This window comes from Podarcis cretensis (genome assembly GCF_951804945.1).
Source record: "Podarcis cretensis genome assembly, chromosome: 2".
NCBI lineage: Eukaryota > Metazoa > Chordata > Lepidosauria > Squamata > Lacertidae > Podarcis > Podarcis cretensis.
Window position 1 is genome coordinate 84,983,789 of NC_137171.1, and position 26,975 is coordinate 85,010,763.

At 45.1% G+C, this 26,975-nt stretch overlaps 1 protein-coding gene across 2 annotated transcripts in view; it reads left to right on the plus strand.

Annotated features, from left to right (window-relative positions):
• Nucleotides 1-1,712: 1,712 nt before the first annotated feature.
• NCKIPSD (NCK interacting protein with SH3 domain) overlaps nucleotides 1,713-26,975 on the plus strand; it is a 95,686-nt gene continuing 70,423 nt past the window's right edge. For both annotated transcript variants that reach the window (XM_079967016.1, XM_079967017.1), the window contains exon 1: nucleotides 1,713-2,029. In XM_079967016.1, coding sequence (XP_079823142.1) covers nucleotides 1,859-2,029 — 171 coding nt within the window. In that variant the 5' untranslated portion in view covers nucleotides 1,713-1,858. The remainder of the gene's footprint in view (nucleotides 2,030-26,975) is intronic.

Consider the following 26,975-nt stretch of genomic DNA (forward strand, 5'->3'; position numbering starts at 1 on the left):
TTGTTGTACATAATATGCAGCTGGTGACACAGTTCAATGTACAGTATGTCTTTACATTAACCAGTGTCACTGGCAGCAGATTGTAGCTGAAAGGGAAATGGTTTTTTGCTCAAAAGCATATGAGCAAAGAGTGCAGTAAGGGTACTGGAGTGATCCCCACTGCTCCAGTATTTCTCACTAACAGTGATCCCAAAGTCAGCTTAGGACATCATCCCAGTGCTTAGATTCATCAATGTCTTCCTGCACTGCTTTCACAGTCTGTCTCTGAGATTTCACCTTCCTGCACTAGCTTTGAAAACTTGCCACATGCTTTGCAGTGCTGTCCATATGCTAGGCATTTTTCTTTTCTCTTTACATGTTGGTTCCCGCAATACAGGCCTTGTCTCCTGCATGCTCCTTCACTAGGTGGCACATCCTATTTATAGTGATGTCCGGACTGTTGGACAGCATGCACCTGTGTCTCTTGGGTGCCTGCTAGTATTCTAATTCTTGCTTTAGAAAGTTCTGCTGACCTGCGTACATCCAGGCAGCAATGTAGTGTTAAACTGGTTTCTCGCAACAGCTGCTCATGCAAATGCTGATCTCTTGTCCCCCAAACAATTGTGAATCTGATGCAGTGGCGTAGCGTGGGTTGTCAGGCAAGGCAGGTGGGGGCAAGGCAAGTAATTTGTGCCCCCTAACACATGGATTTGTGCCCCCAACCCGTGGATTTGTGCTCCCTAACCCTAACCCCCAGATGTTGCGCCCGGTGTGGCCGGCCCCCCCTGCACCCCCCCACGCTACGCCACTGATCTGATGAGTCACCCTAAAATTACAGGTTGATGCTAGAGTCCTTAATACAGCAACATAAGCATCTGCCTTCAGCACCATGTTCCCTCATAAAGAACTTGGCAGTGTCCCACTGTTTCATTTTGTTCAGGTATACAGTACAGTATTCATCCAGTGCCTTAAAATATCTCCTCCAGAGTACTGCCAGTGATTAGGCCAAGAGACATGCCCTTCTTGCCCCTTGTCTCCAGTAAAGCAATAGGACAGCTTTACTTTGTGATTTTCCTCCTCTCTCTTCAAAGCAAGAACCAGATAAGAGTTCAAACTCTTCTCTCTACTGCCTCCATGCCTGGGCAAGATTAGCTGCAGTGAAATTTGATGGTGAAACTACCCTCCTCAGTGTGTAGTTATTGTGGATGCATCAGGAAAAAGGCCTGTAAGAGCTTTTTTGTTGTTGTGATTGTATGCTTTTAATAGAATATCTATCTACCTATGTTTGTTTTTTGGCAGTTTCTAAAAACCTGTAAGTCACCGTGAGACCCTGGAATGAAAAATGAGGGTGTACACACAAATATATATAAAACCACACTACGGTTTTATATTTGCTCTAAGCCACCCAGCACAAATAATAGAATTCTTCTTATTCTTATTCTACTGCTACTATTTCTAATAAGGGAAAATGCAGCGCGAGAGCATTTTAGTATAGAGGGGCGCCGGAGACGTTCCCCCAAGGCGGGGTGAGGGACGACAACTTGACCCATTAACAACAGCAGGAGCAGCAGCAGCCGCTTGGGGCGCTGTTGCTCTTTCCGCCGCCGGCCGCGCTTCCCGCCTCCCTCATAGAGCGTCAGCCCAGCAGGTGGCGCCGCAGCCCCGCGAGCCCGGCAGGGGGCGTGGCTGCGCGCTGACATCACCGGCGAGGGTGACGCAGCCCGGGGCGGGGGCGGAGCCTGGGGAGCCGTGTTTTGCATCGGGAGCCGGCGGCAGCGGCGGAGGAGGCGGCGCTGGCACTTGACCGGAGGGTCCCCTTCGGGTCCGCTGCCCTGTAGTGTGTTTCCCCACCCCACCCCGCCCCACCTTCGCGGCCGCCATGTACCGGGCCCTGTACGGCTTCCGCTCGGCCGAGCCCAGCTCCCTGGCCTTCGGCGCCGGAGAGACCTTCCTGCTGCTGGAGCGGAGCAACCAGCACTGGTGGCTGGTGACCCGGGCGGGCTCCGGGGAGACGGGCTACGTGCCGGCCTCTTACCTGCAGCGCCTACAGGTCAGGCGGGGGGCGGCGGCGGGGGCAGGGGGGCGAGGGAGGCGGCGGCGGGGACGGCTGCCTCGAGGGGGCGCGGCGGGGCTCCGGCCCCTTCCTCCTCCTGCTGCTGCTGCTCCCCGTCTGCCATGGGTGGGGGGTGGGCCTTGCGCCCGTGTCCCCCCCTCTTCCAGGTGTGCAAAGCACAGGCACGCAGCTGGTCCTGGGGAGTTTTCCAGGCGCAGCCCATAACTTCGAGGGAAGGAGGCCAGTCCGGATCTGCCTCGCGCGCCGCTCGTGTTGACGCCTGCTTCGCTCTCCCGCGCACACCTTTTTGTTGCTGCGCAGGTCCATGGGGCAGGAAGGTGCCCCTGGCCAGGGCTTCCTAGTGCCGCCTATGTAGCCTGGGTGCAGCTCCGGGCACAGAAGAAGCACTTCGGGACTGTGGAAAGAAGGGGCGGAAGCGTTCCCCACCCCCGGGGGCTTTGCTGCCTTTAGAGAGCTGCTGGGCACCCGGTGAGAATGGTGCGCGCACCTTCCCCTGGAAAGTTAGGCGGCGCTGGCCTCTGGGTCTCGCCAATGCCGTGCCGCTTTGAGATGTGTCAAGTGGCGCAGGGCCTGCTCCGAGGAGATGGGCTGCTTGGCGTGTCTCACATGGTGTGTTGACAGGGTAGGGGTCAAATGACAAGACTCGTGAGACTTGAAGGTGACTCTGGGCTAGAGAGAGAGTGTCTCCTTGCTAAAGGTGCTTCCTAGTAGTGACTGTGTCACTTAGCACCTCTCCATTTCAGATCTTCTTCAAAGCTCTTTTGCGGATGTTTGTCCTTGGTTTGTCCCCTCAGTGGCCTGGTATTGCTCTTGCGGTGCACTTTAATTGACTGTGATTTCTTATAGTTGGGCCAGGCAAATGGTTAAAAATAAAAAGAATATTTTGCAAAGAACGCTTTGCAATCTTACATCAGTATCTGCTCCTAGTGTGCCAAAGGGAGGGGGGCATTTCTCGTTACTTCCAAATATCACTATGTGAGATGAAAACTGATGGGGATTGGTACATTGGGGGAAATGAAAATATGCAGTCTTGCTCAAGTAGCAAGGAAGAGAAACAGGTGCAGAATGAAAGATGGGATAGTATATCAGATGAGGTGCACCCTAAGATGCTTGGCCTATACCTGCTTCTCATTGCCCAAGGGATGTGATACATGCATTTGGTCCAAACGTTCACAGCAGAAAGTCAAGCTCTAATGTGGGCACGTTCAAGGGTGAGTTGCATACAACCCAAGGTATTCATGGTATACTGTATACAGAAACTGATCATGGGGGGGGGGAGCTAACACACACTACTTCCCTTTATCTCTAGTGTTTGCAAATCCAATGACCCGTCTTTCACACCTGATCTCCATGTGCAGAATATATAGTGCATTGGAGCTCGAGTGTATTGATGTGGATGAAATGTGAAGGCATTTGTAATGCTGAAAAGGAAAAGGAAAAGCTATGTGGCAGTTACTCCCAAAGGGAGCCTGTGTTGGATGATAGCTATTACAAAGGATTCAGAGCTCGACTAATGCATGTATTTCTTGATGTTTATGTATACATTCGTGTGTGTGTGTACATACACACACACAAAATCAGGAAGCTGTTTAGAAAGTATCTCTGAAGCTGGCTTTCTGTGTCTACTGAGAATACTATGACTCCTTGAATGCAGAGGAGAGCAGCAGTGGTTTCAAACCTCCTTCTAATGTGGATTATAATAGAGAGAGGCTAATAACAGGCCTGTCCAACTACTGATGAAGGGGCCAGACGGCTAAGCCTGAGCAAATGTTGTAACAATAGTGGCAGTAATTATAGCCAAGTCAGACATGTTAGCAATTATGGAAAGTGAAAGAACAGATTGCTTCAGCCCAAATAGGAATCAGAGTGATGAGTGATAACACCCTCCTCTCTAGTGTGAGGGTGTATTTAGTGGAGAATTCCTAGGGATAGCATAAACATTGAAATGTGAATTTGCTTTGAAACAAACACAGCTTGGCTTAAAGCATTTAGTTCTAATGCTAGAAACTTGAACTTGTGCCTGAAGCAGCTGCATAAAGAAACCATGCTTTTGTGCTTAATAGTTATAATTTACTTACTTAAGAGTCAAACTAGAGGTGATGTTTGTCACATAGTTTACTCTTGCATCGTTGATTCCCTCCCCCATATTTGGGGTGGGGGGTAGCCTCTTTTGGAACAGGCATGGAAGAAGGGGATCATAAGTCTCTAACCCCAACCACTGTCCTAACCTCCCTCACACTTGCCGTTTGCAGTGGGAGAAACACTCCCCTTTATCAATGATGGGAGCATGCAGCATATTTCATTGTAATATTTTAATGCACATATGAAGCTTCCAAATTTTTGAAAATGCAAAAATCGCCCAGTTCCCTCCCCCCCCAAACCCCCACAGCATGTGTACAAGGCCCTATAATGTTCAGAACACACTTGTGTCTTAATATAGGCAATTAATTAGTGTGCAAATTTTAAAGAAATTGTGTCTTAAAACAGGTCCATGACTCATCAGAAGCACTGGCCTTTGTGCTGTTCAGGCTTCCCTATGTTTCAGTTGCTTATTTTTGAAAAGGCCTCTTTTGCTTCAGTATCTGCCTGTCTGCCAAGAGAAAAATGGGGCCAGTGTAAGTATGGTGAAGCCTTGCCCCTTCCTATTAGAGGCCCTGCCACATCCTGCCAACACACACCTCTGTGGGCTGGATAAAGTGGATATGTGGGGTTGGAGCTGATGCAAACCAGCCCTGTCTGCTGTCCCATGCTCCTTATTTACATTGATGTGGACCTAGAACTTGTAAGTCATATTAATTCATGCTCCTTACTTCACGGGTAGCATTTTATATTATGTTGTGTGAAGAGCTCTGAAGTAAATGGGACAACCATGACTGGTTATGGGAAGTTGTGCTTTCATCATAAAATATTTTTCGGCAACTGCTTTATAATGGATATTGGTCTGGGGCCTGTCATTAATTTAATGTCCTGTCAGAATGTACCTGAAACATTTGTTTTTTCAGCCTTGCCTGGTGCATGATTATAGGAGTGTGTGCAAGAGAGTGTGCAGGGGAGCAGGCAGCAGAATACATTCAAAATAGTAGACTCCACACTGACCTCTGCAAACAGCTCGATGCCAGAATTCCAGTTTTGTATCAAAAAACTGTGAAAGGATCAGACTGCATTGGGAGTGCAGTCTTCATTGATGATGTGAGGGTGGGAGAGAACAGTATTGTTTTTTTAAATAGCCAAATTCAGCCAAACAGGAGTAGGGCATTTTGGAAATAGCTTCAAGCATTTTTAGAAATAACTGCACAAAAAAAGTTGTATGTGGCGCCTTCCATAGGGAGATGCCGAGTTCCCTGGGGAGACGTAAACTCCTCTCTGCCCTTGCGTAGCATGAAGCAAAATGCCAGCCTATCCCCTGTCTATGCATGCAGTAAGAAAGGGTGCTCCAAAACTTCTTTATTTTCACAGTTGAGGATCAGTGTCTCAAACTTGTATTTAGCAAGCATTTTCTTCTTCCAGCACCTTAAAATGCATTTTTGAGTCCATCTTTTGCCATCTTTTTGTCTGTATACAGAAGAAAAATAACTAGTGGACTAACTCATCCCTTTTGGTTTAGGGATACTCTGTATTGGTTTTTAAGAGGATTTGCTTTTTGAGCAATCCAGAGAAGTGAACTCCCAACTGATGAGTTATGCTTTCGATGATCAGTTTCTTTCCAGGTTAAATTGCCAGCATCTATAGCACATACTCAGGGATGCGGTTGGTGCTGTGGTCTAAATCACAGAGCCTAGGGCTTGCCAATCAGAAGGTTGGCAGTTCAAACCCCCGCAATGGGGTGAGCTCCCGTTGCTCGGTTGCCCTGCTCCTGCCAACCTAGCAGTTCAAAAGCACATCAAAGTGCAAGTAGATAAATAGGTACCACTCCATCAGGAAGGTAAACGGCACGGTGCTGCTCTCGTTAGCCAGACATGCTGGCTAACTCTGGCTCCCTCAGCCAGTAAAGCAAGATGAGCGCCACAACCCCAGAGTCGTCCATGACTGGACCCAACGGTCAGGGGTCCCTTTACAATAATAATAATTTATTATTTATACCCCACCCATCTGGCTGGGTCTCCCCAGCCACTCTGGGCGGCGGCTTCCATAGAAACCAAAAATACACTAAAATATCACACGTTAAAAACTTTCCTGAACAGGGGAGGGCGTTCCACAGGGCGGGCGCCACTACCGAGAAGGCCCTCTGCCTGGTTCCCTGTAGCTTTGCTTCTCGCAATGAGGGAACCACCAGAAGGCCCTCGGCGCTGGACCTCAGCGTCCAGGCAGAACGATGGGGGTGGAGACGCTGCTTCAGGTATACTGGACCAAGGCCGTTTAGGGCTTTAAAGGTCAGCACCAACACTTTGAATTGTGCTCAGAAACGTACTGGGAGCCAATGTAGGTCTTTCAAGACCGGTGTTATATGGTCTTGGCGGCTGCTCCCAGTCACCAGTCTAGCTGCCGCATTCTGGATTAGTTGTAGTTTCCGAGTCACCTTCAAAGGTAGCCACATGTAGAGCGCATTGCAGTAGTCCAAGCGGGAGATAACCAGAGCATGCACCACTCTGGCGAGACAGTACGTAGGCAGATAGGGTCTCAGCCTACGTACCAGATGGAGCTGGTAAACAGCTGCCCTGGACACAGATTTGACCTGTGCCTCCATGGACAGCTGTGAGTCCAAAATGACTCCCAGGCTGTGCACCTGGTCCTTCAGGGGCACAGTTACCCCATTCAGGACCAGGGAATCCTCCACACCTGCCTGCCCCCTGTCCCCCAAAAACAGTACTTCTATCTTGTCAGGATTCAACTTCAATCTGTTAGCCGCCATCCATCCTCCAACCGCCTCCAGGCACTCACACAGGACCTTCACCGCCTTCACTGGTTCTGATTTAAAAGAGAGGGAGAGCTGGGTATCATCCTCATACTGATGAACACCAAGCCCAAACCTCCTGATGATCTCTCCCAGCGGCTGCATGTAAATGTTGAAAAGCATGGGGGAGAGGACAGAACCCTGAGGCACCCCACAAGTGAGAGCCCAGGGGTCTGAACACTCATCCCCCACCACCACTTTCTGAACACGGCCCAGGAGGAAGGAGTGGAACCACTGTATGACAGTGCCCCCAGCTCCCAGCCCCTCAAGACGGTCCAGAAGGATGTTATGGTCGATGGTATCAAATGCCGCTGAGAGATCCAGCAGAACTAGGAAACAGCTCTCACCTTTGTCCCTAGCCCACCGGAAATCATCAACCAGTGCGACCAAGGCAGTTTCAGTCCCATGATGAGGCCTGAATCCTGACTGGAAGGGATCCAAATGGTCCGCTTCTTCCAGGCGTGCCTGGAGTTGTTCAGCAACCACTCGCTCAATCACCTTGCCCAAGAATGGAAGATTTGAGACTGGGCGATAGTTGGCCATCGTGGCCGCATCTAAAGATGGTTTTTTTAAGAAGCGGTTTAATAACCGCCTCTTTCAGCGGGTCTGGGAAGGCTCCCTCACGGAGGGAAGCATTCACCACCCCACGAAGCCCATCGCCCAGTCCTTCCCAGCTAGCTTTTATAAGCCAGGATGGGCAAGGTTCCAGGAGACAGGTGATTGGTTTCACTCGTCCAAGCAGCCTGTCCACATCCTCGGAGGTAACAGATTGGAATTGATCCCACGCAACTTGACTAGACAAAACTCTAGCACTCTCCCGCGCCGGCCCTGCTCCCACAGTGGAGTCTACTTCTTCCCGAATCTGAGCGATTTTATCTGCAAAAAACTTTGCAAAATCATTGCAGGAGATCATGTTGCCCGTACTGGGCCCCAATGTTGCAGGTGGTTCCGCTAAATTGTGAACCACCTGAAAAAGTCTCCTGCTGCTGTTTTCTGCAGATGCAATAGAAGCGGTGAAGAAATTCTTCTTCAATGTTGCCATCGCCACTTGGTGGGCTCGACGTTGAGCTCTAACCTGCGTCCGGTCAGATTCGGAATGAGTTATCCGCCACCGGCGCTCTAGCCGTCTCAACAATTGTTTCATTGCCCTCAGATCCATGGAAAACCACGGGGCTGTCCGGGCTCCATGCAATCGGAGAGGGCGCTTCGGAGCCAAACAGTCAATAGCCCTGGTTAACTCCACATTCCAGCGGGCCACCAGGGAATCAGCTGAAAGGCCATCAACATGGGATAAAGCATCCCCTACCACTCTCTGGAAACCATTTGGATCCATTAAGTGGTGGGGGCGGACCATCCTAATTGGTCCCACCCCCCTTCAGAGGGGATGGGTCGTAGAGAAGTCCAGTTGCACTAGGAAGTGATCTGACCATGGCACTTCTTTCGTTTCACTTTTATTTAGTGTCAGATCACCAACATCCATAGAGGTAAACACCAGGTCCAAGGCATGTCCGCGGCTATGGGTTGGGCCAAACTTATTCAGGGACAGCCCCATGGAGGCCATGCTTTCCACGAAGTCTCGAGCGGCCCCTTGTAAGGTTGTGTCGGCATGGATGTTAAAATCCCCTAGGACAACCAAACTAGGTGTCTCCAGGAGAACATCTGCCATGACCTGAAGCAGCTCAGGCAGGGAATCCTTGGTGCAGCGGGGAGGTCGGTACACCAAAAGGAATCCTGTACTGCCCCTATTGCCCAGCTTCCAGAACATGCACTCGGAAAACTGGGTCTTCCCAATAGCACCCCTGGTGCAAACTAATGACTTCCTAAAAATCACTGCAACCCCCCCTCCCCGCCCACATGACCTGGGTTGCTGTGCGTAAGAGAAACCTGGTGGACAAGCAGCGGCAAGGACAGGCCCATCTGCTTCATCCAACCAAGTCTCTGTTACACATGACAGGTCAAGTCCTCCATCCATGATCAAGTCATGGATGGCAGTGGTCTTATGAATCATTGACCTGGCATTGCACAGCAGCGCCTTCAGGTCATGTGGGTATCCCTTGCTGATTCTAGTATCCATCCGGTCAGGACCAGACCCAGACCTTTACCTTTATAGCGCATGCTCTGTTCTTCATAACACACTATTTTCTCTTTTGTTGTGTTCAAGCACCAGAAACCTAGCTCTTCTGGTTGTTCAGTAACTTGCTGTTAATTTAGTTGTAACTTTTTTCCCCACACCAGCCTAAAGACATTTCTCCCATGAGTTCATTCTGGTAGGTACTTACAGTGGAGTTTAGCTAGCCTAATCATAGCATCCTGTATTGTAGAATAATTAGCCACTGATTTCAAGGATTTGCTAAGTTATCCATCTATTGATTTTCAATCAAAACAAGGTTTATTTTTGAAATTGCTGTAGCATAGCTAGGCCTAGTGAGCCCAAGGCTTCAATTTGCTAGGAGACAGCGTTCTGGTTGTTTACAGTGACCCGAGCAGGAGGTTTCCAGTGTCTCGGTGACTGTAGGACGGCAACCTCTGTCCCAAATATTTCTGAGCTGCTTTCTAACTTTCAGTGTACAGTACGTCTATTGCTTCCAGTTTGGTGGTGATGCAAGTGTTGATGGATCGAAGATGCCAATAATAATATTTGGAAATGAACCAAATCTTTTATAGAAAATTCGTGTACCAAAGAGTAGCTTAAGGGTTCAAGAGCTGTCTGTTCTTGAGTCTCATTTAATAAGTGCATTGATGCTAATTAGCAAGATGCTTAAAGGTAATTTATGTTGCCACACTCGCTGCAAGAACATTGCATCAAATGATAAGTGACAGTGTGTTGAGACGAGAGAGGATGTGTGGTGCCAGTGAGAATCATCATTGCAAAAAGCAACCCAGCAGCGAACTTCATTAATAATGCAGTCAGGTTCCAGGTAAACTCCACATGCTGCAAGAGCTACAGTCAGCGGAAGAAAACCTCCCTCAGCTGATGGAACTTCCCAGTGGGAGTTATGAACTGATATCACAGCATGGCAATTGAAATAATGTAATTTAAAGTGGGATCTCTGACTTTAATTAAGGCATTACACCTGTTAATGCCACCTGCATGTTTCCTTTGAGTTCTTCCGTCACATCTTGGCTTCAAGAGGCAAAATGCACAACCAGCTTTGTTTTAGAAAACGTTCTGCCAGGCCGTGTGAGTTTTCTCCAGCTTAGTGGTATGCCAAGCTATTTTTGTTCTGTGGAACTACAGAATTTATAGTGCTTCAGTGCAAAATGGGGCACATCTAGGGTTTCACTGTTGACCTGGTTGTAAAGAGCAGCTTGAGAATTTGAGGGCCATATCTGGTGAAACCTAGAACACCAAAGAGTGATTGATTTCAGTTTCAAGTGCATACTTGGTGAGGCTTAGTACCCAGTGAACCTACTGATCCCTGTCCCTACAGGTTACCTGGAACAGATGTCCAAATCCATCTTTTCTCTTGCCTTATCCCCTACCATCTTTCTCTTCAGCAAGAAATGCCAGATTAATTCATGCAAGAGTCCAATTCAGTTTTACTTTGGTGAATTGTTTTTCTCATGTTCAGGATTTGTCACAACATATTTGAACCGAAGAAGCTAGCAGTGATCCTGGGCTTTCTTTTTTGCCTTCCCCTTGAAATTGTGGCTTGAGTCACCTTGAGCTCGTTTCCTGACTGCGTGGCTATTATATTCATTGTAATTTTGAACACAGATGTAGAAAGGGACATAGTGGTAAACGAAAGGTCCTTTTAAGCCAGCCTTGCTTCTAGGAAATGTGTTTAAATTCATGATGCAGATTTTAAGTTCTTGGGCACAGAATTTGTTTGAATTTGCATCCATAGCGTTTTTCCTCGCATGGGGACGGGACGGGACAGCAGCTTCCATGAAGTTGTGTCAACACCACAAAGATCTGGTAAACTGCTTCTTACTCAGCTGCAACGATAATGGGAGAGTTTAATGTAGGCAAGCCTTTAGTGTCTAGAGTTTTGGGTACAGGATCTGAGGTCAGCTACACTGTAGGGAACAATGACTCGAACAGGTGCTACAGCTGAGAGGTATGAGAAGCACACCTGACAGCATCATCTGGTTAATTGCTTGGAGTTACTTGAGAGTCCCTAGTAAGTGCTGCCAATAGTTTAATGCAAAGCAGATGTTGTGGTAGGAAAACCAGCCTATGAACTTCACAGTGTCTGACTAAACAGGAGGATGGCAGTTGTTGGAAGATCTCAAGAGTGTAAGAGTGATACTTAAATAGGTTGCGAACAGCAAAAGTGGTGGCTACAATGGAAGCTTTCATCTGAGGCAAAGAATAATTTATTGTAGATAGAAGAGTGAAGTTTTATATGGAGTAATAAAAAAAAATCAATTTAAAAGCTTTCTCAGGAGAAAGGGATTTATTCTGTGTGTCAAGGAAGTGAATAGTTGCTGAATAGGAAAGAAAGCCCAATGTAACAAATGAGGGCCTTATGGTTAGGTTAAACAGTCCATACATTATCTTAATAGTAAAACATGTAATCACTTAATGGGAATCTGGATCTCTTCCAAGTTTCAGCTTTTAGACCATAAGGGTTTGGATTGCACCATAGTTGTACAGGATCTTTGTCATCAAAGATGAAAGTGAGAACAATATTGCCTCTATCTCTGCAGTTGAAATCATGACAAAAAAAATAACAATTTATTATCTGTTACTGTAGGACTGTTGTCTTCTGTCTCTGAGAGTGAGACGAGGAAAAGACTGGCTCAGCTGTCACTGTAGCATGTTTATTCAGTTGCGGGAAACGGTCTGTGAAATATTAATCTGTTTTGAAATCCTCATATGTGCAAGCAGGCACATGGGTAACCAGTTGCAGCACAGCTACATGGGTAGAACTCAACATGACAATGAGCAGCTCATCAGGCAGGTTGGATGGATTCCAGCCATGCCAGTGCAATTCCAGCAAAAATAAATAAATAAATAAAAATTGGGGAGGGGGTTGCATTGACATGGCTAATCTATATGAACCATGTAGAGAGCTTCTCTTACATATGGTTTGCTACACGTAACTGATCCCTTGCTGTGGCTTTATTTAAGAGCACTTGTTACCAGCTTAATATCACAAAAAATCTCTTAAGTGGCATACAAAACTCAGAATATAGAACAGTATAAAACCACGCATCCCACATCATTGTAACAATGGATAAAACACAAGTCACAGTTGTCAGGTACAGGGGTCCAGCTTCAGCAACCAAATGCAGTGGTCAGGGAAAGCGTGGGAAAAGAAATATGTCTTTTAAAGATCTGTAAAACATAACAGAAGTATGACAGAAGGAAGAGCATTTCAAAATGCAAGGGCACAAGAGCCCACAGGACTTGTTGCTACAAGTAAGATCTCATATGATTGAAGTGATCTATCTATGGGCAGGCAGTCTTTCAGGTACCCTGGCCTGAAGTTGTTTAGGGCTGTATATGTCAACAGCAAGACAGCCATGGACCAATGGATGAATCAGATCTGTCTTTTGAGCACTGTGGATTTTCATTGTGGCAGGTTAATTCAGACTTTTATTTCATGTCAAACTCTGAGCATTCCACGCAGCTGATTGTAGAAAGGATGAGTGGTGAGGACAAAGCAATGAGAACACAGCAGATGAGTCAGGGCAGGAGGTTAAGGGTAATGGCCAACAGAAGAAGCAGTTCAGGAGTGGGGAACCTCCAGTTCACAGGCCAGACTTGACCTGCCAGGAAACCACAACTGCTTGCCCTACACCTGAAATCAGGTGTGCGGCAGGTAACTGTGGGACTTCAAAGAAAATGGGCTGCCTGTTGCCCCTTGGCTGGAGCAAGATTACTTTGTTGGAATGTGCCTTGCTCAGCAAGGAGAAACAGTAAATATTCTGTTGGAACTGTGTCTCCCTCTCTGCACTTTGAAGCCTCCCCATGCTTCTTTCCATCCCCTCCGTGGTGGTCTGTGCTCCCAAATGTTCTTTTGCAGTGAGGCTTCATTTGGTGCTGGATCCAATCCCTGCTGAAAGCAGTGGGACTTGCATTTGGTGCTAAATTTTAAAAGGACTGAGTGCATGCTTCACTGCAAAGGGACAACTGGGATGACACTCTCAGCAGCTGTGCCCTCCCAGTTGTTCTTTGGCAGCAGGGCTTGCAGTTGTCACTGTTTAAATTCAGTGCTGAATGCATCTCTTCCGCACCCCATTGCTTTTGGCAGGGATCGGGTCCACCTTAAGCCAGGTGATTGGCAGGTGGGCAGACCCCACCCACCTGTCAGAGGTGGCCCACAGAGGGTTGGCCTCCTGGACAAAAGTGGTTTCTCCTTCTAGGAGTTAAGGAAGTGCGCAAGTCTAAAAAAATACAAGCCATTCTGTTTAGGTGGCTTCCTGCTTTCAGTGAGTTCTCATTGGAACGGCCTGTGTTCACGTGCTCAGGCTGGTTTGCTGCTTGAACGCTGCTTCCAGTCTTTAGCGTTGTATCCTTCCTTGTGTGAGTTCTCTTGTCCTTCCTCCAACAGTATTGACCAAGTTCAAGGGTTAATCTTGCACTAACCTTATCCGTGGTTAATGCTACCGGAGTTCCCTCTGTAAGCAGAGATTGAAACCAAGACATGAACCTGGTTTGCAAACCATGGTTAAAAGGGAACCTATTTAGCATAAAGCATGCTACTGTAAGTCTTGGACTGTACCTGTGCACCTCAGAGTACCTTGGGCCTTTATTGGACTGACCTCTGAGTAGAAGCGGACAGGATTGCACTGCACACTGAGAATGCAACTACAAAACGCTAGCCATGGGTCTGTGTGCTCCCTACCCCAACCCATTTCTGCTTACTCTGGTGACTAGATTTCTACAGTTGTATTCTCAGTGTGCTAAACTTGAATTTGCAGTGAAATGGTGTGGAAGGTCTACTGTTGCTTTTGATTGGACACTTCTTCCAGTCTGGGAATAGGATTTTTAATTGCCTAGGTTCACTCTCTAGTGTGATTAATACTGGGTTATTTTAAGCCATGTACAATGGAGCTAATACTCCCTCTCTCAGTGGACTAGAGGATTTTTGTGACAAAGGAGGTACCACTGCAATGCCAATTTTAAAAGGAGCTGTTCTCCTAGTTTATTAGTCTAATTTTGAGTCTTCTCTTTAGAGAAAACAAAGGCATTGCCCATGGATTATAGCAAGGTTTGTAGCTTCTTCCTTGCTCTGATCTCCCTGCCTTAATCAAAGCCTCTGAGGATCAAGTTCAGTTCTGACAGCTCTATTATGCTGGCAGTTAAAACCTTTGCTGCTTTACAGTGCTAAAGAGGGCAAAAATAACTACCTTACTGGCTCTGGCTAAAATTGCAAAGGCAGGCATTTAACAGTCTTAGATCAGGTGAAGCTGAGTAAGACCAGGTGGTGTTCCTTCCTCCTTTGAGGCTACAAGAGCTATGTGCAGAATTGGCCTGATGTCCTGCTGCAAAAACTTGCTCATACTTACTCGGGAGTAAATTCCACCGTGTTCTGTGGGCTTGCTTCCAGGTTCGTGTTCATAGGATTGGAACTCCAATGCAGTAAATACTTATGAAAGATTTTCTTTGATAAGCTTCTTTATCAGTTTCTGCAGAATTCTCTAAATGTCAGATTTAGTGATTATCACTGAATCTCAGTGCTATATTTTGTTTCTTATTATAGAGCCATAGGAACAGCACCACGGCTCAGGCATCTTGTTTGTCCAGCATTTACAAAGTCTGAAAATCCTATTTTTCTAAAACTGAGGGTTTGTCCTTTCAGTACGTGTATAAGGTTTGACATGGGCATCTGCTTCATAAGGGATGTAGGTGGCCAGTGTGTGCTTTTGTGTGTTGTGTGTGTGTGTGAGAGAGAGAACGAGAACAGTGCTTTGTGTTTACATGTGGGAGGAGGGAAAGGGGTCGCTGCATGAGAGAAGGTGTTAGGAGTGAGGTGCTGCATGTGTATGTGATTTGGTCAGGTCTATTTCCCGTTGAAAAATGTGTATGTGTTTTCTACATACCATATTTTCTCTCTCTCTTTTACTCTTACTCTTACTATATACTTTGTCTTGTGACTTCAGTTGTAGCCTCTAGGTTGACTCATTCCTTGAGCCATTGAAATTCCTGCCATGGATTTACTTGATCTGCACTCTGTGATAATAATGGGCTACATTCCAAAGTTGTTATAAACTACTCGGTCTCTGTGTTAGCCCCCACCCCACCCCTTTGGGCCAATGCACAATACTGCATTGCAAAATTGTATGCCTACTATACTTCTGGACCAAATGACAAATGATGAGCAAAACAAAGAGGCAAGGTGGGGGATAATTAAAATGGCCTACATTTTACAGGGCTGATGTAAAGTGATTTCGACACATAAAAGTGCAGTATATAAGTATTTATAAAGCCACAGTGATGTTAAATCTTTCTACTTTAAAGATGGCTCATGTGATTCTGTGAATTGTTTTCAAAAACAAGAAATTGTAGCATTATAAAACCTCTAGTTTTAAGACTTCAGACTCTTACAGATTCACACATGTACAAAAAAATCACAGAAATTTCAAGTTAAAGGAAGAAAGACTCTCCTCCTGCAAGAGAGGGGAGTGGTTGTGGTCGGGAGCCGGACTCCGTCTCAAGCAGGGGGCGTTAGCCCCCTGCCTCCCACTCACCTGGCTGGTGAGGGGGCGTGTTTAGCAGCCTAAATTGCTGCGGCACCAGCCTTCCGGCCTCACTTTTCGTCGTCCCGTCGCGAGTCACCCACCCTCCACTCCCTTAGAGCTCCGGGTCTCAGTTTTTTTTGGCCTTGCTATGGACCTTAGGTTGGTCGCCCTGATTGTCTGGGGGGCCTGGTAGGAATTTTTCCATTTAGCATTAGGCTTTTTGGTTTTTTCGCCTACCTCGTAGCAATCGTCACAACTTTCGTGGTATTGGTGGGTAGGTTAGGCATTGGAATAATGTGTTGTGGTGTGTCGAAGGGCTAGGTGTGGCCATCGCCTGCGCCTTCAATTTTGGGTATTCCGTTAAAGGAATCCGGCCGTCGTGTATTCTGTCTGATGCCTGCGTGGCGGGAGGCCATGGCACGACCCTCGGTGACATCAGGGGAGAGCCTATAGTTGGATTAGCATAAACAGGCTCCACCTACTGGTGAATAACCTCCCCTGTTTTAGACTCACCCCTCTCTGAGGGGGTGGAGTCAGCTGACGTAATCCAATGCCTAAGCCAATACCTTTTCACTTGCTGTAATCAGTAAAGTTGTGGCCTTTTCTTGCCCATTAACCTTATATCACGTGTCCTTGTGTTTTCATTCCACTACGCGGAGATCGGGTCCTCGAACCACAACCTTAAGTTGTATGTCATGCAAGCAGCAAGTACTCCATACGTACACTCATTCTTGTTCTGTGCACACTTACAACTACTTTCCTTTGTCTTTCAGCCCCAGGCCCCTTTCTCTGCTTAGGGGAACCACTGGTACTTGCTCTCCCAGCTCCATGGTCCCAGTTCAGATTGGCTCTGATGGCTGCTCTTATTTGGCAAAATTTGAAAAGATGGAAGATTCATTCACAGATCTGTGGTCTCTCTTATTTTGGCATTTAAGATACAGTGCAGGCTTTATTCAATCGTGGTTCTGCACAGTTGTTCCATGCTTGTAAACATTTAATTTTGACATCATATTATATTTAGCTAAAAGATAGCTAGGTGTAGCCTTGGTCTCCTGTTACTAGGATGATAAAAGCAGCAGCTTGAACTGGAGGAAGCTCTTCTGAAAGTGACAGCCCTTTATCATAACATGTTTTACAAATGAATAGCTTATTTGGAAAAACTAAACAAATGTAGAACGAATGCAGAAAATGCATCACCTGGGTTATTGGTAAGTTTTCAATTCCTTACAGTTAAAAGTAATGATACAAAATGTAGTAGCAAACGTTGAAAATATGTTGATGGAAAGTTTAACAGTTGGGGTGGCAGGGTTGGGAAAGGAGATATGAACAGAGGAGCTAAAATATTCTAGGCCAGAATAGCTGAGGCTCCCTTTCTCCCTGTCTTCATACAAGAATAACCTGGCATGCAATGAATCGAGAGTAAATACTCTGCCAACAAGCAGTCTGTGAAATTCACACCCACAGCATACTGCTGAGGATATATATAGGAATAACACTGCTGCTTTAATAAAATTGTGAAGATAAGCATTTGTTTTTGTGTTCCAGAGTGCCTGCCACAAGGTTTTCAAGCAAGCCAAAGTTCCTCTAAATATCTACCACACTTGCTCTTGAACTGCAGGATTGGGCTATTTGGGGGTGTGTGCTTAAGAAGACCCTTGATGGATCACATCAAAGACTTACCTGGTTGTAATGGGGTATGGGGTTGCTTGTGCGTAAAACGCAAACTGCTCCAGGCTGAGTAGTTTGGACAAAACTTTCCCCCCAGGCTGGACAGTCAGTACACCATGACTGTCTCAATCACTGGAAGAATCCGTCAGTGGGCGTTTCCTGAATTTCTTCCAACATAAGAGTTCTTTCACACCCAATCGTCGTCTCCCTTCTCTGCGCGAAAGCTGTCTGCGCAGAGTGGGCGTCCCCAGAGGAGGTCCTGTGCTCTCCCCGCTGGTTTCACTGGAAGAGTCCTGGAGCCTTCTCTCCGCAGCTCCCTCGGACTCCCCTTTCTCCGTGGTGTCACCTCTATCTCCTTCCCCAGCGGAAGCGTCCTCTCTCCCTTTGCTGGTTCCCTCTCCAGCATCATCATTAGGGAGCCTCAGCGCCACCCTTGGCTCCGATGGCAGTTCCCTGACACTGGTCCAGCACCCTGTTGTCAAAAGTTGTCAGCCAGGTGATGCTTTGGAGTTCATATGAAGGGTATTCGGCCCCCTAGCAACTGATATTTAGAGAGATACTGTATCTGAACCTGAAAGTTTGATTGACTCATCTTGGCTGATACCTGTTGATAGTTCTGTTCTCCATGAATTTTTCTGAAACATGGGATCTGATTGTTAGGCCAGTTCTTCACCTCCTCCACTCCATGGACCAGCTTTGACACAGATGGGCACAGCCACCCACCTGTCAATTCTCTGACGTTACAATGACGATCAGTTGTTCTGCTTTCCTTTGCCCACACAGACACTGGTGATCAGCTGATTTTCAGCATCTGCAGAGCCCTGTGCCTTTGTAAGCAATGGCACTTAAGAGGCGCCACAGGGCTTCACAAGCCTCTGCAGCCAGATGACCTGCTGTGCCTTTGCATGTGGCATTCATTGCAGTGGCTGTAGAGGGCTGTTGCCCCACATTTCTGAGCAACAGATGCATTTCCACTTGATGGTTCTCTGCCTCTAGAGTTGTTGCCAGAGTTTCTCTGCCATTTCAGACAGGGTGCATCCAGAAACGCTTGATACACAAACTGCTCCCACCAATGACTTCCACTGGGAGAAACCTACTACAACTGCAGGTAGTGTCTTAATTGCAGGCAATGGTAAGGGCAACATCCCTATGACTTGCAGTTCCTGTCTTCTTCCTACAGATTACAGGGCTAGCCCTACAAAGGTTTGAAAGGTTGCCCTGAATTACCAAGTCTTTCACCCTCTGCCACCTTAGGAAACTCTACAGATAAGCAATGTATTGACTGATTGTGGAATGGGGGTACCACAAGCAATACCTTGGTGTAAAATTACAGCACAATACCACTTGGAGTGGTATTTAACAATTTCCCTACCGTGCAATTCTGTTCATAAACCAAATAAAGTAAAAGGAATGTGTGCAGGCAAATGCAGGTGAATTGGTACCTTTTCCTGCTGGGTCAGACTGAAAGTCCATCTAGTCTAGCATCCTGTTTCCAGCAGGGACTGGCCAGATTCTTTAAAAAAAAAAAAAAAGCCCCAAGCAGCTCTTGAAAAGTAACAGCCCTCCTCTGTTTGCCCTCCATCTTCTTGGGATTCAGAGCTGTACTGTCTCAGAACCTGAAACTTCCCTGTGTGCTTTGGCAGCCCTAAGAATTCAAGGAAAATCTACAAATCTTGGCAGTTTATTGCCATGGTGATTTTTAGTCTGAACTCGTTGATATATTTGGCTATTATGCTGTTAATTGCTTTTAGTTTTTCAGGGGGCATTGAAATGGTTTTTTGGGGGGAGGTTGTATTTTGAAATAAAGGTGCTGTGGTGGTTGTAATGGTCTTTGGCTAAAAGCAAGAAAAACGTATTAACTACAACAAACCAGAAGAAGAAGAGTTTGGATTTGATATCCCGCCTTTTACTCCCTTTAAGGATTCTCAAAGCGGCTAACATTCTCCCTTTTCCTTCCTCCCCCACAACAAACACTCTGTGAGGTGAGTGGAGGTGAGAGACTTCAAAGAAGTATGACTGGCCCAAGGTCACCCAGCAGCTGCATGTGGAGGAGCGGAGACGCGAACCTGGTTCCCCAGATTACGAGACTACTGCTCTTAACATCTACACCACACTGGCTCTCATGGAGGGGAGGGGGATATTTCCTTCTGCCTGTTAGAATAGCAAAGATACTCAGTTGGAATTTTATTTGAAATTAGATCGATCAGTTGCTATAGTTAGCTTCCACTAATTACTATAGCTATACAGTATTTTTATTGGAAATCCTATTTTTACGCCATTCATAGTAATTAAAGTTTATAAGCTAATGATTTTTGGACCTTTTAAGTGTGAATATGGATAGACTGTCCTCATTTCTGGCATTTTGAGCAGAAATAAATTGAATCCTTGGTACTGAGTAAAATTGACACTATGCTTGGATTCCCAAGTGTGAGTGACATTGGCAGCCCAGGGCTGACTGTGCAGTCCATTGTTCACACATTCTATCAGGCAACGCCTCTGCACAAACAACTCTTCACTTATTCAGACAGCATAGCACTGGAGCATGCTAGGGATGTGTAAACCTCTTTACAGAATTTGCTGTGATGACATCTGTCATCTAGTGTTGCCCTGATCACACAAGTTGACCTCTCCCTTAAGCAGTTGTTGTAGAAAATTCATTTTGAAACAGGTTTCAACCCAGTCTAGAGCTGTGTTTCTAGAGCTGTGGGGCTGGGTTAGAAGCACTCTATATTCACTCCAAACACTTTCTCTTTAAAGGTTATGCTCAGAAAAAGGTTATTTTAAGTCTGTAGCATAGGCCACCATACATGGTTCTGATTTGTTGCCATTCTGTGATGTCACCAAGACCACCCACCCTCACATTCAGAACAGCTTTGCACTTTATAACGTCTAGATAATGAGGGCATAAATGTGCATGCAGCACTTAAAAAAATGAAACAGGCAGATCACGGGGAGCATGTGGAGAAGAGTAAAAGTCAGCTTCATGGTTTGCAAGGCTCATCCAAATTGCAAAGCAAGGGTGAAGCCAAGCTTATCTATGCCTAAGGTCATGTTGTGAATTCTTTTTATATTGGGCTCTGACTTCAACCAGAGGGGTAAAGTCCACCTTGTGAGTTTTGAAATACTACATGTTTTGGAAATGGAGAAATGGGTTGATGTCCTTTCTGAGTGTCAGCACATTTGAAAGGTGTGTTCATGCTAGCAGTCTGGTTTACTGCTATAATTACCCCTGGAAGTGGCTCTGCCCTGCAGATTTATCCTTTTTCAGTAGCAGATGGGTGTTAAATTATCACAAAAAGCACCTAGCAGAAGTTTCAAGCATGCTGGGGATACATGTTAGAAAACAATTAAAGGGTTTCTGGATAGATAGAAAGTTCTGCATTTGCATTTTTCTGGGCACATATACTTGTTGGGGTTTTTTAAAGATAGGAAGCTGGAAGTATTCTCTTTATGCAAGGCAGTATGAATGGGACTTCTATTGATATTGGGGAGGAGAGTAAAGACCGATTCAGTGCACATGGCAGAGGCAGTACAGACCACTCAGAAATGTGCTTTTACTGCTGAAGTTAATGTTAGGTTAGTCTACTAATGTTTGAAGAGGTAAGTGTGAATGTGTCTAATTTTCAATTTGGGCTCCCTTAGAGGTCTTTAGACTACTTGACGGATGCATCTTAGTATCTTATTTTAGAAAAATAAAAATTCAATAATGCTTCTTTTCCTCGTGAGATTGGGAATTAATGTCTGCGAAACCATGATATGCTGAATTGGAATGGAAAGCACTAAAGAGAAATACAGTTGCCATTGGTACTAATTGAAATGATTTGCATTTGCTGACATGTTGTGTAACAGCAGAGATAATTGAGCCATACTAGAAGAAAAATGCCTGTGTTGTGAGCAATAGGGTTGCCCTAAGGAGAGGCTGAGATGTAGGGCACTCTGACTCTGAGCACAGGACATACCGCATAGTGCCCCAGTTGCAGCTATAGCTGTTATCATGCCCCTTGAGACATCCAGCCAACCTGCTTGCTTCCAAGTAGGCATTCACTTCCGTTCAGCAGATGTAAGCTGAGAATCTCTCTCCTGTCTTTTACAGGAGCAATACTCATGGTACTGCTTCCCACCTTAGCTTGAGGGAACCCTGGAAAGAGCAAGGCAAGTGGTAGAGCAGCAGCTGATCTGTGGCTTGCCTCACGGCAACTCTTAAATGCTCTCTGTAAATCGGATTTTGCCAGTGGTCATCAGATCCACCCATCATGCAGGTGGATCCCAGGTGCCTCAAACAGGAAATAGTTCCCCCCTCTTAAACAGTCTACAGACAGTGCCCATCTTACATACTCTCTTGAGACCAGTCACTCTTCAAGCATGTAATCTGTTGCCCTTTCAAGTCTTACATAGGAGCCATACACATTTGGCAGGGATTTAAAAAACCACCTTCACCCTTCTGTTTTGCTTCCTAGCATCTCTCATTAAACAATCCCTCATAGCAGGGCCTGGAAAAACTTTTTATCTGAGACTTCTGGTGCTATTGGGGAAGACAAGACATTACTGGGTTGGATAGACCACGGGTCAGACTTTCCATATCAAGCCACAACATCAGCATGTGTTTCCTTGGCTGCTTGTTTTGTCTCAAGCTACAAAGTTAGAGGGATGTATGTCTCTCTCTGTGTGTGTTATGTTGAAGCACAGGTGTTGACACGTGGCTTGTGCTCAAACCCATGTCCAAATCATGGATGTTATGGAACATACTGGAAGGATGCTTCATTATTGCATGTACATAGTTTACCTCTATACACAGCTAAAATGAAGGAATGGCCATGCCCACAGGATTAACGTCAAATAAAATTAGGTTAAGGTTGTTCTTCTAGGGAAGGAGAAAAGGGGCCCTGTAAAGATTTGGTGGGATAGTTGGAGTTGTATCTAGCTAAATCATTGGATGCATGGAACAACATCCACAAGAAAAACAGAATTTTGCTTCTGCCCTTTGGAGCAGATTTGGGGGTGGGAAGGAGGAGAAGGGGAAGTTCTGTTGCACTCATGGAAGGGATTCTGTGCACAGTGATCTATTTGGATCCAACCCAGATCCTCTGAACACAACCTCCATGTGTGTAGTAGAATGATGGGAGTAACAGCAGAGGCTTGGTTAGAAATCTAGGCCCTTAAAAAGCACTGATAAGTAAGTAAAGATAATTTTTGTAAGCGTTGACATTTGGCAGTGGCCATTCTGACCTTGCTGATAAAGAGATCCTTCCTTTATAGGGTGTGTCAGTGTCTCAGACCTGGGCAAACACTTAGGCCTCTGTTTCTGTTACAGAGACCAATCTTTTCTCTTCCTCTTTTGGTAGAGTTTCAGTGTAAATAAAAATAAACAGAATTTTTAATAATGTCTTGGCGCAGTTCCCGGTGAACAATTTAAGCTTCATTCTGTCTCTAGCTAAGATTATGTATTCAGCAACTGAGCTGTCAGGGAGCTAGTAAAAGGATAAATCCTGAAGGAGTTTTGAAAATTAAATACAAAATAGCCCTGATACACAATCATAGTATCAGTCTTCCAAAAAACAAACAAACCCCTTTCGTTCTCTAAACTTAAACACTGACACGAGTGGTCAGCAGTAACTCAAATTACATAGCCACCAGGTTGTGAAGGATCCACAGTGTGCAAAGTATTAAATAGGTAATTATATTATTCTGTGATTCCGGAGAGGCTTAAATTGCATCCTTTCTTCATTACTATAGCAATTTCAGTTGTATAATTTGCTTTGCCACCAGATGCATTTTGAATAAATCGTTGCAAATGCCAAGCAACCATTTGGAGTCCCATTGATCCTAACAAACCCATACCAAATCCAAGAGCTTTCCTTTCTGATATATAAGATTAGAATGTATTTTTGTGAGTGCCAGTGAAGGCATCTTCAGAACTGGCTTGCTACATTGCTGTGGAAAGTGCAGCATCTTGCACAACACCATGTTAAACATATTTTAACTCTGCTCACGAACAAATGCAGTAAAGCAACAAAATAAATCTGCCTGACAGGTGACAAACTAGATTCCTTCTTAAAATGCCGATAATCAATAAAAACGAACCTCTTCTAATCCATTGTTGCTGCTAAAATAAAACGGAGTACTTCATTGTAAGTCAGAGAGGAGACTTAAACACTACCAAGAAAACACATGTGTTTTCCCATGCTAGAGACGGTTGCCATCTGTCTGTTTTTGCTTTTGTTCTAGCTGTGGGTTGGATCAAGTCTGGAGTCATTTAAGCATTTAAGAGTTGAAGTTAGTATGATGCAGGCATCATTTTCCGTGGTACATGCACTCAAATTTAGGGCCCACTTTAAAAATAAAATAAATGCATTCCACAGGTGACCCTGGAATGACTGAACATGCCAGAAACAGTTTGGTATCTTCAACGTGTGTGAACTGTTACGTTACCTTCACTTAAAATGGATCTGTTAGCTTTCCTTTTGATTCTGATGGTATGGTGCAGTGTGTTTCCATTTCTATATGTGCTAGCACATATATTTAGAAAATGATAGTTTAAACTCAACAAGAGTCTTGCTGGATCAGGCCAAAGGACCATTTATCCAGTCTCCTGTTCTTACAGTGACCAGTCAGAAGCAAGCAGGACTTCACCTGCAACTGCCCACTCTACGCTTGTGATTCTCAGCAAGTGGTGTTCAGAGGCATACTACCTCCCACAGTGGAGTTGGTTGTTGTTTAATCGTTTAGTCGTGTCCGACTCTTCGTGACCCCATGGACCAGAGCACGGCAGGCACTTCTGTCTTCCACTGCCTCCCGCAGTTTGGTCAAACTCATGCTGGTAGCTTCGAGAACACTATCCAATCATCTTGTCCTCTGTCGTCCCCTTCTCCTTGTGCCCTCCATCTTTCCCAACATCAGGGTCTTTTCCAGGGAGTCTTCTCTTCTCATGAGGTGGCCAAAGTATTGGAGCCTCAGCTTCACGATCTGTCCTTCCAGTGAGCACTCAGGGCTAATTTCCTTAAGAATGGATAGGTTTGTTCTTCTTTCAGTCCATGGGACTCTCAAGAGTCTCCTACAGCACCATAATTCAAAAGCATCAATTCTTCGGCGATCAGCCTTCTTTATGGTCCAGCTCTCACTTCCTTACATCACTACTGGGAAAACCATAGCGTTAACTATATGGACCTTTGTTGACAAGGTGATGTCTCTGCTTTTTAAGATGCTGTCTAGGTTTGTCATTGCCTTTCTCCCAAGAAGCAGGTGTCTTTTAATTTCGTGACTACTGTCACCATCTGCAGTGATCATGGAGCCCAAGAAAGTAAACTCTCTCACTGCCTCCATTTCTTCCCCTTCTATTTGCCAGGAGGTGATGGGACCAGTGGCCATGATCTTAGTTTGTTTGATGTTGAGCTTCAGACCATATTTTTGCTCTCCTCTTTCACCCTCATTCAAAGGTTCTTTGATTCCACCTCACTTTCTGCCATCAAGGTTGTGTCATCTGCATATCTGAGGTTTCTTCCGGCATCTTATTTCCGGCTTGGGATTCATCCAGTCCAGCCTTTTGCATGATGAATTCTGCATATAAGTTAAATAAGCAGGGAGACAATATACAGCCTTGCCATACTCCTTTCCCAATTTTGAACCAATCAGTTGTTCCATATCCAGTTCTAACTGTTGCTTCTTGTCCCACATAGAGATTTCTCAGGAGACAGATGAGGTGATCAGGCACTCCCATTTCTTTAAGAACTTGCCATAGTTTGCTGTGGTCGACACAGTCAACGGCTTTTGCATAGTGAATGAAACAGAAGTAGATGTTTTTCTGGAACTCTCTAACTTTATAGGCTTATCCAGCATGAATCTGCCTTAAGCCCTTTAAAGGCCAGTCAGTTTTATAGAAGGCATCAGCACCACTGGAAATTGCTATTGCACCCAGGTAGTTTCCTTTCAGTGCTAGGAAAGGAAAACACTTAAGTTTACATAATATAATAATAATAATAATAATAATAATAATAATAATAATAATATATTTATGGCCCAGCCACTCTGGGCAACTTACAGCACATATAAAAACATAGTAAAACATCAAACATTAAAAATTTCCTGATGCAGGGCTTCCTTCAGATGTCTTCTAAAAGTTCTGTAGTTCTTTATTTCCTTTGCATCCTAAGTGAGGGCGTTCCACAGAGGGTGCCACTACTGAGAAGGCCCTCTGCCTGGTTCCCTGTAACTTTGCTTCTCGCAGGGAGGGCAACAAGACACATGTGGACAGAAATGCCCATGCTGTTGTGCCATTGTGGTATTTATTTATGAGTCGAACTACTCCAGTTTCTCTCTTCTGTAGCCTAGCTGATGTTCTTGCCTTTCTCCCGACTCCCATTTACGGCTTGCACGGTAATATCGTTTGGGTAGTGCATGAGTACATAGGGGCTAAGTACTCTGATGTTTTATTAGAGGTTTATTTTAAAAGATTGAGCTACAAGGCAAGCAAACACCATGTACACACCTGACTTCTATGTTACCTGGGTGCATAACCTTACATGCTCTCGTTTGCTAAGTCGTTTGGTGTAAGTGATGGTGACATTACAAGCACATAATGCATTAGTTGCATTTTTCTAAGTGATCACCATTTGAATTCACACATGAAGAAACATGGACTGACTCCCCTCCATGGAAAGAGTTAAGTGTTCTGCCATCAGTAATGGTGAAATTTTATGATTATGGTTCTTTTGGTTGTTGATCTCACCACAAAATTGGGCATTCTCTAGAAAGTTGACCCTGAGGGACTTATACCTTATTTATTTGTGTACTTACTGGAGAGTTGCACAGCTATATCTCTGTCATTATGCCATTCTTAAATAACATACTGTATACTGTGTGGATATGTGCATTTTGACAAAACCATTTATCATATCAAATGTATGTGAAGGCCCATCACACATGAAATAGCTGTATTCTAGACATTTTTCTAGTCTTTCACACCAATTTTCTCCTGTTCTCCTCCCCTTGTGTTAGCAGAGATCCATTTAATAAGCAGTATTAGAGAAGGTTATAGCCTTTTGAATTGTAGTATCTTGCCTCTTGCATTATAGAAACCTAGGTGGTGTTCCTTATAAAATATAATGCTATATATAATAAAGGATGAATGCTTTTGGAGGTAACAGCTATGTGAGTAGTAGAAATTTATTACTTACAGTGATGACATAAATATTCATTCTTTCCTTAGCCTGTTGTTCACTGCTGTATTTATTCACCCAGATTTTAGTGTGATGTTGAAATGCTGCTAACCCCTTTCTTTGTTCTTTGGATATTTAATACATTTATTTATTGGTTGAAGCATAATTGGATCTGTTCTTTTTTAAGCAATGTACAAGAGCTTGCCCTAAAGTGAAGAGAATGCAGACTACACAACATACAGTCTATTTAAAGGTTGAAAGGCAGAACTTTAAATTGCAGCTGAGAAATTTTGAAGGAAGCTGTTTACATCTCACCACTATGCTAATCTATTGGGAAATATGATAGACAGCCTTGCTTTTTCTACCCAAGTTAACAGGCTCCCACTTGATATTAGCTGTGGAATTGTTGCAAATACTTTTAACTGCTTGTAACTCTTAATGCATCTTGTGTTTTTTGAGAGTAGACAACAAATGGCAAGTGAATAGCACATATTAGAAAATGGTGCTTGCAAAATGTGTTCTGAATTAACAGTGAGCCATAGGAACTTGCTCACACTTATCTGACCCATAAAAAATT